We start from the raw sequence: 15,410 nt of genomic DNA on the forward strand, positions 1-15,410 counted from the left end.
TGGTAATTTCTGTAGAGCTTCGTTATGTTCATTAACCGAAGCTTATCCGAAAAACAAGCTTTCCTTTGTTAACTTTCTTTAACAGTATTTAAACAAATTATTAGAGATTATTAAACAAGTTCGAACTTCTATAAGCAATCAAATTCTGAAACAAGCTGTATTTAAGCTCTATGAAAAGTAATACCTGCGAGATTTCAATTTACAGAGAAGTTACTGTCCTCTTTTTGCAAATTTGAAAATGCAAAAGAAAGGATTCACAAGTCAACTACTTTTTACACACATAAAACTGCTCATGTAAACAAGCAACAAATTTAAATTCCATATCCCACACATACTGAACACATCCCAATCTAAAACCAAAAAAAAAAAAACTTTCGTCAAAAAGGGTGCATCGCATCCACAAAAATCTCTCACCTTTGTTATTTTCACCACACACATCTCCCACATCGCAGAAAAATTTTCTACCAGCGCAGCGAAAAAAAACTACACAACAAAAAAAAAAAAAAAAACAGCCAGATTAAAAAAGTTCTCTGTATCGCCAAGTAGTGTGTGAATACGTCGGAAATTGGAAAAAAACGAGCGCAATCAAATTTTCGCGACAATCGTTTCAAAAATATCTGGAAAAAATCTACCTTAAAACTCAATCAAAACATTCAAAATGTTCCAATTGTGAATTTGTCCAAAAATATTTCAATCAAAATTTATCTCCATCCAGCATTTTTACAAGTGAAACTTTTTTCTTTTTTTTTTGCACTTTTTTCCATTTTCTTTTTGGTCAATTTGGTTTTTTTTCTCCATCGTTTTTTTGTGTGAGGTGTTTACTCGAGAAAAAAAAGCAGAGAAAAAGATATGATACAAGTTTATATTTGATGACCTAAAAATGCATTCTGTCTCCTTTTAACATGCACTTGTTTACTTGGTAACACCGCAATGTATGCACCGATCAAGTATATTGCTGACTCTTTTATACAGATAAATTGTTGCTAATTCTCTTTTTCGTGCTGCTGTCTTGTCTAGTGGTGTGGTGAAAGATTTGAAAGAATTCAAGTTGAAGTGTTTTTTTTTTTTGTCTTTCTTGTGTTTGTGTAGTTAAAAAGTTGGGGGAGAGAAGGAGAAAGAATATAAAAATTCTCTCGCGACGACTCCATTTTCATATCGTTCGTTGGAATTTTTGTGTTTCGATATTTCTTTTTAATTGTATGTGAGAAACTCGACTCGCGCCGCACAAGAGTGAGAAGAAATTCACCACATTTCTGGTGTTGTTGAATTGTGTGTAGTTGTAGTTTCGTTAAAAAAAATCAAAAATTTTATATACACCTTATTTCTTGTCGTTCGCAAACGGAGTTTCGCCTTCGCCTCATAAAAAAAAGGAAATAACACCATCGCATTGCGTTGAAAAATTAAAATTTTTCTTATCTGTTTTTGCGTACGGTGGAAAGAAAATTCATAAAAAGTGCATTAACTTTTGTGTAAAATGTTGATAACACAAGTGGCTAAAAGAATAATGACCTAAAAAAGAATAAAAGAAACATTGAATAGTGTTGTTACATCCTTAATATTCATTTCTCTTTATCGACAAACGACACAATCAAAAACGGAGGTAGTGTTGTGTTTACAATATTATTTATGACATTTTGAGAAAGAGACAGCACTTGCTGAATTTCATCGAAATTATTTCTCTAACTTTTTTTTTTGATTGTTTTTATTTTTCTTGTAACTGTAAAAAACCAGGTGAGTGAAAGAAAATGCGCAAGTTTAGTTGGCAATTTTTTTTTTTTTTTAATTATAATTTATGAAGAATAATAATAAATAAAAACCATAAATAATAATAAGTGAGTTGGTATGTGAGGGAGATATGCATTTGTTAGTGAGTGGGAGGGTGATAGATTTAGAACTGTATTGATGAAGTGGAATAATTATATTTGTTAAAAACTCTCCCTATCTCTCTTTCTATCTAATTGCAATAAGAATATTGTTTTTTTTTTTTGTATTATTATTATTTTTATGTAATTGCCGGCGGGGTTTGGATTAATTGCAATTTTTTTTTTATTGGAAATTATATTTGTTTTCTTTTTGTAAAAATTGTAAGAAATCTTTAAATTGGGAGGGAGTAGGGAAACAAGTAGATTAGCCATGTTTAATTAATATCTACATAATTCTATTGTTTTTTTAAAAACATTTTTCATGTTATGACGAGTTTGTTTATGTTTTTTTCGTTTTTATTGTTGTTTTTTTTTTTATTAATAATACTGCGAAATGCAAGATGCAAACAATTTTGTAATTTGCAATAGAGCGAACTTGAAAGAACATGAAAAAGCATTTTTTTGTTGTTGTTGAAAATTAATAAACCTTGATGATGGTTATCAACTTTTTTTTTTTATTTTTGCACCAGGAAGAACCTGTGTAGGTATTCCTAAGCAAGTTTAATCAATTTATTGAAGAAAGTTGGTTTGAATAAATGTACATTTCTGGTAGATATACAAAAAAAATTAATTTCATTTATATTTCAATATGCCGAAGATACCTACTATTTAAATAAGGTTAATATTGTAAGGTTGTATTACCTACCTATTCCTTTATTTTACGTTATATGTTTTTCATTGAAGATAGTTAGTATCTTCAAATTAACTATTTGGTATCAATGCTATTTGTATTTTATCGAATTGAAAACCCTAAGTGTTTTTAGTATCATTCCCATCTCGAAACTGTATTTAAGTTTAAATCGCTATGCGATTAAAATAAATCTATAGCATACGAAAGGCAGAACATGATAGATTCAAGCCAAGATTATAATTTTTAAAAAGAGTTAACTTTTTAAAGTGCCACAAACTTTAACAAATGAATTGATTCAGCTCGATTATAAAATTTCGAATTACAGTAAAACCCGGATAAGTGCCTCTCGCTTAAGTGCCTAACCCCCATAAGTACCTTTGTTTTTTTAGAACCAAAATTTTAAGTATTTTTTCATATACCTACAACTCATCTCTTAAGTACCTTTTGCTTAACTACCTACCTACCTTCCCCGCTTAATTGCCTGCTATTTCAAATACAGTTGAAACTCGATTATCCGGGATTCGATTAACCGGGAAGCTCTTTTATCCGTGATGAAATTATTTGACATTCTTTCTCGACAATAAAGAAAATGTATTTATTTAAACTCTATTATCCGTAATAAACTCTACTATCCGTTACATGAGGACAGAGGAAGATCCTTCACTTCTCCAAACTAACGGAATTTCGTATCTGTTAAATCTTACAGACACGCATGTTTTGTTTTGTATCTAGGTTTGTATTGGATAATGTTCGGTTTTAGTTGGAAAACCGTAAGTCAAGCAAGTCAAGTTTTTTTTGTTAAGGGAAAATAAAAGATCACGTAAAGTTTTATCAATACAAAACAAAATGGATTTGACAAATTAACTTAATAAAAGTAGTGTGCCCATGAAAACTTAGCTAAAATATACAAAATGGGCAGTCAAAAATAAAGAAAAGATTTTCAATTTTTTTTTTGTAGAGGTTCTTTTTTTTACTTAGTTCTTTTTTGTGAGTAGAATTTTCCTGGAAAACATATCAGGATATATTGCTATTTCAATGCATTTACATTAATTAAATCGAAGAAAAAAATTTGGTAAGACCCCAGTCACACAATAATGCAACAATTTTTTAATTTTCTTTAAAGTTCATAACATTCGTCGGCACAACGCCAAAACCGCATTTTTTGACATTTTCCTTTTATTGCGTCATTTAACTTTTATCGATCCCTCTATTCCCTTTATCGATCCCAATCCTCCATTTGTTGCCTAGAAGCTTAAACTATCAATTTCCTTTGCACGAGATCCCATAATTACTCCAGTCAAAGCGTCATTTGACCTTGCGCACAGAGGCACTGTTAGTTTTTATTTCATGGATCGATAGGGGTATACTTCTTAAAAGGCTCAAACCCAATTTCTCACCACCTGATCGTTCTTTTTAGCGGAGTTATTACAAAAATGCATTTTTTGGGATTTACTTCTAAGCTAATATCTTTGCTCCAGATGGTCGTAGACCAAAAAATAAACATGCATTCTCTTCCTTATAATATTTTCTATCGTTGTATGTAATTTCATTGTATTTGAGTGAGTAAATACAAAATAGCAGCCATTTAAATTCAAATTCTTGTTGTTAAAAAACACATTTTTGTCATTATTTCGAAAAAGCTTATATCATGATTGACATTTTTCTAACCTATTTTGTAGCCTTTTAAATATACCCCTATCGATCCATGAAATAAAAACTGACAGTGCCTCTGTGCGCAAGGTTAGGCCCTTTTTTCCGACGCTTTGACTGGAGTAAATATTGCTTGACTTTCCAAAACTTTGAAGACTTTTTCTAAAAACTACAACTTTCAAGATTCGTGGTTTTGGCTTTGTGCCCACGATTTATATAGGTATTCAAACAAAAAAATTAATTGTTAGGTATTATGGAATAATTTTCTGTTTGTTTTCTAGTTTTTGAAATAATTTTTTTTAATTAAAACTTAAATGCATATAAATTTTTTCTTGAAAAAAAAGTTCTATTATCCGGGATTTTCGATTATCCATAATGAGCTCGGTCCCGACCATCCCGGTTAATCGAGTTTCAACTGTATTTATAATTGAATTAACTTGCCGAAATTTCTTTTAAGTACACATTTGAAACAAGTTCCAACAATAAGAAAAACTTCGTTTGCTATAGCGCTTTAAAACTCAAAAATTTTACTAAAGACAGAACCTAACTTGTTAGCTATTTTAAACTTTCAAAGTAAATTTAGATTGTGAAGAAAATTTTTTTTAGTTATGAAACATGTTATTTTTTATTATTGAATAAATAAAGAGATAAGTGCCTATGAGCACTAAAGCGGGTTCTTGTAAGTACCTAACTCGCTCCCCAAAACGGGGCATTTAAGGTGAGGTACTTATCCGGGTTTTTACTGTAGTCTATCTTCATTTTTGTATTTGTATCTACCCATTAGCTACCTACTATTGGGAACTTTGTTTTGATATTTGGATTCATCTTGAAGGAAACGCCTGCATTCAAGGCTCCAAAAAACAAACACGATGCCACTTAAATTTTATAACTGGGCTGATTGTTTTAATAATTTTTTTTTTATACAAAATTTGCAAAAATCAAATTTTTTTTACTCAAAGCTGAACCTTGATTGAGGATTTGTATTTTCAACTTCTGAATTTCTTTTTATTCACTAAAAGTTGAAGTATTCAACTTTCGATTTTCAACTCTATAGTGGGTCAACTTAAGATTTTCTCAACTCAACAACATATCCACAAACTTTAGATTAAAAAAAAAAAGGCATGTTTTGTATTAATTTTTGTTTTAAACATATCAAATCAAAAAATGAAAAAGGATTTATAAGGGAAATGGGTATTAAAAAAAAAATTCAAGCCGATAACGCACAGCACAGGTATTTTAACGTTCTTAAAGTCGGAAGCAACAAGCAAAATTGTTCAATATTTTTGCTAAATTAGTTATAAGAGAGTATTTGTCTAAAATACATAGTTGCAGAAAATTATTAAAATTGATTACGTTCGGAATCCAGGCACTTTAGTGTTCGGAATTAGGCACCTTCTGGTGAAAATGACATTCCTTTTTTTATTTTTATTTTATAATAAAATGTTTATAAATTTTCATCGACACAATCTCTTATTTATAATACGATGCTCTTACACCTTTCGTAAAACATATTTTTTAATTTCTTTTCTTTAATACATAACTTTATACTGTGTTTTTTTGAAAAATTGAAATTGTGTTTTTTTAACATAACACAATTGCTGAATTTCAATAGGGTACCCTTAATATTACTTACTTTTTCCAATATACCGACATTTCCTCTATTCTTAAAAAAAACACCTTTTCACATAAAAAAAAAAATTATAAACTTATTTTATTCGTAATTCCCATTAAGGAAGACAACATTTTTAATAAATTTCGTAAGGGTACTTTTATACCATTGGTTTTATCGGACATATAGCGGATTTCCCTTACACCCGTTCACCTAAAATATTTGTTAGTACCTACATTTTTTAATAAAAACTTAAATACCAACATACCTACACATTTTTCTTTTTAAGTAAAGAAAGTTCTATTATTCGGGATTTTCAATTATCCGTAATAGGCTCGGTCCCGACCATCCCGGTTAATCCAGTTTCAACTATAAATGAAATATTTGTTCCAATTTTCATTGATGTTACATTTTTTCTCAGTTTTTGTGGAACAAATTCCGAAATTTCATCATTTCTTAAAAAAAAACACCCTTTAACTCAAGATAATTTTGTAGACTCTTTAGATTCTTAGTTCTTATAACTAACAAAACTTGTTCACCAATTTTGAAAAATTAACTAAATTTATGTCAGCTGTTATGATACCTTTCTCGCACATAACTCAACCCATAAAACCCTTTCACCAAAAATATTTATTATTTATTTTATCCAAAACCTTCATCCCAAATTTCATCTGTGTATCATGTTTTTCACATGGGTTTTGATTATATATCACCTGTTGAAGTAAAAACAAGCACTCTTGTTTTTAATCGTACCAATTGATTCAGCATTAAAAATTACCTTAAAAATATGTGTCATATGATGATATTGGACAAACAATTTTTTTTTTTCACTATATTTTTGATATTTCTGTATAAGGTACAAAAATGTTCTGAATTGCATTTCCAACATCTTCATTTCGCGAATTGACCCACCCTCGTATGTACCTAATATAATGCACATTCATAAATGTACAAAAATTGTATTAAAAATCTGAAGACTCGTTTTTAATAAAAAACATTTTTTGATGAATTTTTTAAATTGCCCTACAAATTATATGACTTCGTAAAAAATAGAGCGTATTTATCTGTCTACATTGGGAATATAATACGTTTCGGTAAGATTTTTTAACTCGCTTACTTCTGCGTTTTGTTTCTCCAAAATGACGCGACGGTTAGAGAAACCCACATGAAAATAATGTTACCATTACCAGTCTCTCTATTTGCACCCAAAAAGTTAAATGTTGAATTGTTGTTACATCTCCAATATCAACAACCGGAAGCAATGATTACAGATACATTTATTAGAGATGATAAAGATATCATGTATTCTTTATCACCAAAAAGGGCCTTTATTTACTTTGTGGGAGTGTGTGTGCGCATCACACCAAAATCCCCGCGTTTTGCTTTAATACATTCATTTATGATCATCCAAAAACCATTTACCGACAAACTTAATTTAATGTTTGTTGTTGTTGTACATGATTTTTGGAAAACTAAATTTCTTAACATACAAAAAGTACTCGACTCGGTCGTATTAACTTGATGTTACATTTTAGTGACTTAGATTTGGTATTCTTTTTAGCAACAAAATTAGGCATTTGCTGCAGGACCTATTGCATATCCTTCAAGCTCAAAATTTTATGTTTTCAGTTCTACCTTCACATTACTAACTTTTTTAACACTTGTTGTGTCCTGATTTTCAAAAATTCAAATTTATTTCATTCAGTTAAACAAATGTAGAACCTGCAAAGACTTCTCAAATAACATTCAGTTAAAACACAACCAAAAACACAGAATGGATTTTTCTGAAGATAAAACTGAAGCAGCCTCTATGCAAACAGACGCTGAAAATGAACCCAAACGATCAAACTCTGAATCTGGTGAAGAACTTAATAACATTGCAAGTGTATCACCAAAAGATGCATTTGATAAAAAAAGAGAAACTCGTTCCAAATATGTAGATTCCGAAGCAAAAGAGTCGTCAGCTTCAAATTTTAGCAACAATTTTGAAATAACCAATCAAATGAAAGAAGATAAAGGCATTTGTAGGCCGCAAGGAGGAAACACAAAGCAATCACAGGGTCCAGAAACGATTGATAATGTTTCACAAGAGTCTTCAGTACCAGACAATATTCTGTCACCTCCAAAGTCAGAAACTCAAACAGATGAAACAAATACTGCAACATCATCGCCAGCTTCAGAATCACAACTTTCACCAACTGTTGGCCGAGATGGTTCAACTGTTGGTGGTGGTGGTGGTTTGGCTGTAGGAACAACTACAGCGGCAGCCACATCAGCACAATCTGGGGAATCATCAGCGGTCTCACCAGCGTCAGGTAGTGGCGATCAATCACCGAGAGTCGTCCAACCAATCAATATCATCGCCAACGGAACAATTCCCAAATCTGGGAAACCACTCATGTTGCCGATGAACAAGAAAATAAGCAAACCAAAGTCCAGTAAACAAAAGAAGTCAAAAGCCTTGGTTGCGATATATGAGAGTGAGGTAAGTTCTTTCATTCGTTTTGCTTTATAATCCAGGAACTAAAGATTTATATTATTAATTACAGATTAGTGACAATAAAATTGGCATTAAACTCTGTATCAAAAAATCAGACAGCGGCAACACACCAACAAAAACTAAACCGAATAGGAAAAGATCGCGCAAATCGAAAACACGTGTCGATAGTGATGATTCTGAGTACGAAACAAAACGTCGACGAGAAAGACCAACAAATAACAATTCTGATCGACCTAAACGGGGTGATGCAACAAATTTTAAGGAACCCGTCGAGCAAAGTGCCTGGGGATCAACAATTCCCGAAAATGTGCTCTTAAAAGTAAGTTTTCTAGTAAAATAAACATTTAAAAAATGTTTTTGAAAATTTATTTATTTTGTAGATTTTTCAAAATGTTGTTGAAAAAGAAGGACCTCTGCCGACGCTATTTAGATTAGGACGAGTTTGTGCTCTATGGCGCAATGTTTCATTGACTTCGTCCCTATGGCGCTCGATGGACCTTAGCACCTGGGTTAAGGAAAAATATCGCACAGAATTAAAGCTCAAGTGGTTTATTGAAAATAGAGGAAGAGGATGCACCGATTTGAATGTTTGTAAGTATAAAACCACCGTTAATATTAATCGTAGAATCTTTAAGGTCTTAATTTTTTAGGAGAGATCGTAATCTTTGTAACGCGTTTAAATAGTGCTGACATCTTCTATTGCTCAGATATTAATTTGTAAAGTCTCTTCCATTTTTCCTGTCCCTGATAATTTTGGACTTTGAAGTCAATGCGTAATAAACATAAATACATTGAGGGGGGAAGGGTGGAAGAGAAGTGTTAAAATACGCCAATTAGTTTTTTTTTATCTTGGACTTCAAGGAACAGTAAAGTTCTAAGAAAATAATTTCATTATTTTTCCTTAACAGTTATACAGTGCCGGTCATTTGAATATATCCTAAGCTTTTAAAAAAATGATTTTGAATTTTCTTCGAAGAACGAATGTGTTCTTCGATGTCCATAAAAACATGAAAGGAACTTAACAATCCCTTTCAGAAGACGATAAAGAACAAGCCTCAGCTGATTCGAATTCAAACCTGGTAATGTTGGTCGGTATTCTACTATTCACGTGAATAAAGTTTTGCAATCTTTTTGGTTGTAAAAATAAATTCGACATCGTTTAAATTAAGCAAAATGCAATTTCTCATAAATGTTTGTGTTTGTTAGTATGTTATGGTATGTTTTTTTATGCCAAAAAAACAAAAACAAAATTTTTTGTTCTTTAAATTTATTTCTTCCCAATTTTTTTTTTTAAATCGACGAGTACGTGGACGTCAAATGGGGTTATGATCTGAAATTCAGGTGTTGTTTTTTACAAAACATTGTTGAAATGAAAATTCATAAGCAGATTGTGACTGCATTGTGAGGTATCAAAGTCCAATGTCGAAAATATCGAGTTTTTACATAATTCCAATCTAATTTCAGTATTTCATACAAATTTTGTAAATCGTCTAATTTCCTAAAAAGTATAATTTGTTGATAGTTTTTCAAAAACAAATTAATAAAATAAAATTTAAAAAAATAACGGTATTTTCTTTGTAACACTTAAATACCGAAGAAATCAAAAATTATTTTATGCTCACATTACCACAAAAAAAGTTATGCCACTTTTTTTTTGCATTCAAACGATAAGTTACAAGATATCACTATTTTAACAATTTTTCTGAATAGGTGATTTTGATTTAAAAGGTTTTGACATTTTTAATCTAAAATATCTGCAGGTTTTTTTTCAACTGGTCAAATAAAAATCTTTTTAAATTTTAAATGGCTTAGGTTCAAATTAAAATTACACTCATATAATGGAAAAAATATACATTACAAGAAGTTTCTTGACAATTTTTTCCGATACAAGTTCTCAGTTAAAAATAATTGCAACTTAAAAATGAATTGGTAAACCGATCTTTTGAAATATGAATGTTTAAATTCATATTTCAAAAGATCGGTTTACCAATTCATTTTTAAAGTTGCAACAACATTGGACTGATAACTCGTATTGAAAATGCTGTCTTGTAGGTTATTCTCTTCTCACTTCTCCAACTAATATCAATAGTGTCCTGAGATGTATACTTTAGAAAAACAAAACCCAAAATATCCATTTCTGAAGAGTTTAGGGTAGTGAATCCGAAGTCAGAAATATTTTTTGCTTTCTTGCGGTAATATTAAAAAACGGCGGATAATAAGGAATATTTCTGAATTTGAATTCGTGTTCACCATCCATTAAACTACCAGAACAATATATTTTGGTTCTTGTGGCAAATAAATTAGTTTATTTTTGTTATTTTATAAATTGTGTAAACTATTTTATTATTTTAATTCAAAGCCAACTGGAAAGTAACGGATATATCATGCATCCTTGCCAAACTATCGGAAAGCTGTCCCAATCTAACTGGTATTACATTAAACGGCTGGAAAGGCTTCACATCGGATCATCTAACATTTCTTGTTGACAACATACCAAAACTTGAGCGTTTAGACTTGAGTTCGATAAACGTAAGAACTGACGTTCTTTCACATGGAAAGAAAATAACTGTCTTTTATCATTCTTTATAACATCAGGTCGAAATGAATGCAAGCAAAAGTGCTGTTGGCCTGCAATCCTTGTGCAATTCCTTACAAACAATCAATGGTCGCCTAACCCATTTGCATTTGGCTCACAACAGACTTGCTGGAATACCACAAATTTTAACAATATTAGCAGTAAGTTTTTCATATGAGAGAAAATTTGTATTTATTTTTAATTCACTTTTTCTCTTCTCCACACAAAGTCACATTGTCCCAATTTGGTTCTTCTTGATCTCTCAAATGTTCGTACGGCAGCCATTTCGCATGGAATTTTGCACGTAGAAAAACTTCAACATGGTTGTCAGAAATTAAAAGTGCTACGTGTTACCAATTCTCATGTAACTCTCAGTCAGGCTTCAATTCAGGAAGCGGTAAGAATGCAAAAATTAATCTTGTAACATTTCTGTAAAATCAACATACTATTTTTTTAGATGGACTCTCCTGGTTTCCCCGATCTTGAGGAACTCTCTGTGGCAGCCCTAACAGACGAATCTCGACTCATAAGCGACGAACATCTGCAAAGGATTTTAAAGAGCAGTTCCAAACTGAAGTTATTAGATGTAAGAGGATGTACGCGTTTAACGCACGAAAGTCTTATTCGTTTACCAGCCTGGGATATAAAACATTTATTTTTATCTGGATGTTCTGTTACGAGAGATGTTGGGTATGTTAACAGAAAGGAGTTTATTTTTTCCAATGAATGAACATTTTTTCTTCTTCTTTTTTTACAGATCCGGTTTGGAGTTGATAGCTTCTAAGTGGGCGCATAGTTTAGTTGAAATAGATTTGGCCTGGGCAAATGTGCAACAACCTCTTGATAATGCTCTAAGAGCGCTGGCGGAAAAGGGAAGCGAATCTCCATTGAGGTATGTTTAGTAAAAATATCTTTTCTTTCCTTCCATTATTTTACTGTACTTTACTTTACTTTACTTTACTTTACTTTATTTTACTTTACTTTACTTTACTTTACTTTACTTTACTTTACTTTACTTTACTTTACTTTACTTTACTTTACTTTACTTTACTTTACTTTACTTTACTTTACTTTACTTTACTTTACTTTACTTTACTTTACTTTACTTTACTTTACTTTACTTTACTTTACTTTACTTTACTTTACTTTACTTTACTTTACTTTACTTTACTTTACTTTACTTTACTTTACTTTACTTTACTTTACTTTACTTTACTTTACTTTACTTTACTTTACTTTACTTTACTTTACTTTACTTTACTTTACTTTACTTTACTTTACTTTACTTTACTTTACTTTACTTTACTTTACTTTACTTTACTTTACTTTACTTTACTTTACTTTACTTTACTTTACTTTACTTTACAGTCATCTCAACCTTTGTGGATCATCGGTTTCTGAAGATGCTGTTAAGGAAATTTTAGCGAATTGCCCGAACATGAACTCGATAAATTTGTCTTCATGTCGTGGCTTACCGCGCGGTGTAAAACGCCTAATGCATGGACCAACAGAAATACAAGAACTGAGAGAAGTTCTTAAAGTCCAGATGAAAGTTAAACTACCCGCAGAATTGAGTCAACGACAAGTCAAAACTGATGATCCTGTTGCAAATTGATGTCACACCACCACACGAACCAATAGAGAAGTATCAATTTAAGAACAGGAAGTCATTTTAGAAATAGATATAAATTTTAGTTTTTAGTCAAGACAAAAACAAAAAAAAAAAAAAAAAAGAGAAGAAAAACACAAAATAAGAAACAACTTCACACAATTTACACTCTAAAAAAAAACTCACACACACAACAAACATCAGCAGCACTCAGGATAGAAATGTTGCTTTTTTTATTAGTAACAAATTTCATGCTTTTTAAGGATTTTAACCAAAAATAATACGACAAATAGTAAGGATGGTGCAATAAGCAACAACAAAAACATTTCAAAACATACAAATCCTAAAATATTGAATTGCTCAAAGCTTCTAGAGAAGTGGAAAAATATTCTATGGTGAAATTTGGGATTAATTAAGAGGATCTTTCATTTCTGTTCAATTAAGTGTGTATTTTTTGGTAGTCCACTCTTTTCTTATATGTATATATTTCATTGCGCAAGTTTGTATTTGCTTTGCAAAAGTGCATTTCCAAAAACGTTTATTTGAAAACCCCAGCGCATGCGTCGATTGAATACTTCCGGGGAAGTATTTCGAGAATATTTGTTTCCCTTTGCGTTAATAATGGTGAATAAGAGTGCAAAATTTAAGGAAGCACAATACATTTCCCCGGGAGTTTTCATTCAGAATATGCCTGTTTACTACTCCTCGAATATACTCACAGCGGTCCCTTCAACGACAGTATTAACTTGGTTATTGGACAGCCTCTTAGATTTGGGTGATTTCCTCTAATTTCAGAACGATACTCATGCAAGTCTGCGAAGGTATCCTGAACCTTCTTCGCAATAAAAAAAAAACCTGCATTTCCAGCTGTGTATTATGGTTCCTAAGAGTATTATACTGACCTTCAGTGTTCCAGGATGATAGTGATATCTGATATGTATATTTATGTTCACAAACTAAAATAAAAGGTTTAATGAGGTTGCTTAACTTATGTAGACTTTGGTACTCTCACACCAGGCTAGCCGATTTGTGATTGGTACAAAATCTGAAATTTGAATTAAACGACGTGTTATAAGTTCTGAAGATTCTTTTGACGTCTACGGGTAAGCTTGATCATTTTGCTTATTGCAGAGTTCTTTGGCTGAAAATTTTCTTTGCAGTAAAGAAAATTCTTCGCGTATAGCATCAAAAGAGCTGTTTTTGATTTATAGTACATATTTGTGATTTCGATTTTTTCGAGTCCTAGATGTTGTTTGAGAGGGATAATTTTTTGCGTAATATTTATTTACTGCTACAGGATCTTCTGTACCTACTTTGTGTTTGATTTGAGTCCAAAAGTTTTCTTTGTATCAGCCAACAAGACTTTTGATGTCACTTCCCTCCATTGTGAATGACTAACTCAAAATCTTTTTCGCAACAGTCCAGCATGGATTTCGGGCTCAACCAACAAGCCTCTCTAGCCTTCTAAGATGTGGTCATCCACTTCTCTTCCATCATTTCCACCTTCATTCAGGCATCCTCAAGTACAAGTTTCTTGACTTGTTGAATGCTTTCATCCGTAAAACAAGTAAGCGGAGTTCTGAGCAGTAGTCGACTTCCATACTCTCTCTGCCTCTTTTAAACTCACTTGACCACTTTTGCACAGTAAAATGATAACGAAGGAGAACAATCTTGGCAAACACCATCCACCATCTTTTCATGAATTATTTTTTGACTTTTTCACACCGACTCAGTCGCGTAACATTCCTTATGTCTCTGCATGCGTGCTAAAATAACTTTGAATTGATTTGAATTCAAAGTTAGAAATATCTGCATGGATTTAACAAAATTACGCTGAGATTTCTCATTGGATTTATAACAGTAAAATATTTTTAACGAATTCTAATAAATTAAAATTCCTATTGCAATCGGGCTAAATTTTCACATCCAGATTGTAAGGTGGTGTAAAAAACATGCCTTTCTTATTGAGATTATAATCCCATACAAAGTAAAAAAAACTATATTGGTATATTTTGCCAACCAATATGAAAACAATACAGATGTTATCATTACCGTTTAATGGCTGTGTTCCTTTGGGCTCAGCAAAGTACTTTTTAGTACTTCTGAATCCATTCAAAGACATTTTTTCCATAGAAGAAATGGAGTTGAATACAACCAGAAGTACTTAGCAGTAGATACTTTAGGCCAAAGGAACACAGCTAATAATTTGGCATGCTGGAAAAAGTCCTTAAAAACATATTTTTAAACTTTGAATTACTTTTTTTCCTCCTTTAAATTAAGCTAAAATGCAGCTGCTAGGATTAACAGACGACATTTATTTCGAGTTTTCAACAACCCAATATTTTTGTAAATTATCCCTATTAAATTTTTTGATACAGTTTTCTTGGCTCCTTGCGACGGCGTTTATTTGTTGTATTATATTTGGTTAAAATTCCTGAATAATTTTTTCAACAAATACGTCACTCCACAAACAAAAAGTTAATCATCTATGTAACTATATCCTGCCTAAACCATACACCCCCTCTCATTTCTTTGTCATTCTGTGTGTAACAAACGTTAAAAATTTAATTGTATTTTTGTTATTTGCAATCATTATGGTGAGTACATTTTTAACCATTTTTACAATATATTAAAAATATATTGTATATTATATTTTGCCTTTTTAGCACACTATTTTTTGTTTTTTTTTTTGTAATATTTACACATTCTTATTTTTTTTTTTTTAAGATAATAAAATATTACAAATTTGGATATCGATTGTATTAATAGTTCTTTTTTTTCTATTTGTATTTTTTGAGTGAATGTTGCAAACAAATATTAATTGTAAGTAATTATGTTTAAAAAAAAAATATTAATATTTTAAGAATAAAACAACACTTTTTTTACGTAATAAAATTATAATATAGTAATTTTG

The 15,410-nt window shown here is 31.1% G+C and overlaps 1 protein-coding gene across 2 annotated transcripts; it reads left to right on the forward strand.

Moving 5' to 3' along the window:
• Positions 1–479: 479 nt before the first annotated feature.
• On the forward strand, positions 480–15,146 carry LOC129907334 (F-box/LRR-repeat protein 6). 2 transcript variants are annotated; one of them, XM_055983480.1, is made up of 10 exons: positions 480–1,731; positions 7,518–8,297; positions 8,362–8,631; positions 8,693–8,903; positions 10,672–10,841; positions 10,908–11,048; positions 11,117–11,284; positions 11,345–11,577; positions 11,645–11,779; positions 12,256–15,146. In XM_055983480.1, the coding sequence occupies exons 2-10, from the start codon at positions 7,587–7,589 to the stop codon at positions 12,500–12,502; spliced, it is 2,286 nt and encodes a 761-aa protein (XP_055839455.1). In that variant the 5' UTR covers positions 480–1,731; positions 7,518–7,586; the 3' UTR covers positions 12,503–15,146. The 2 variants fall into 2 exon arrangements, with proteins under 2 accessions (XP_055839455.1, XP_055839456.1); XM_055983481.1 differs by having other exon boundaries at positions 480–1,600.
• The last annotated feature ends 264 nt before the right edge of the window (positions 15,147–15,410 follow it).

This window comes from Episyrphus balteatus, chromosome 1, assembly GCF_945859705.1.
Source record: "Episyrphus balteatus chromosome 1, idEpiBalt1.1, whole genome shotgun sequence".
Classification (NCBI taxonomy): domain Eukaryota; kingdom Metazoa; phylum Arthropoda; class Insecta; order Diptera; family Syrphidae; genus Episyrphus; species Episyrphus balteatus.

Excerpts from the sequence above, each read along its gene's own strand:
- LOC129907334 (XM_055983480.1), top strand. The coding sequence starts at position 7,587 with ATGGATTTTTCTGAAGATAAAACTGAAGCAGCCTCTATGCAAACAGAC. Across the intron at positions 10,842-10,907 it reads TAGACTTGAGTTCGATAAAC|GTCGAAATGAATGCAAGCAA; the intron begins GTAAGAACTGAC and ends TTATAACATCAG. Across the intron at positions 11,049-11,116 it reads AAATTTTAACAATATTAGCA|TCACATTGTCCCAATTTGGT; the intron begins GTAAGTTTTTCA and ends CTCCACACAAAG.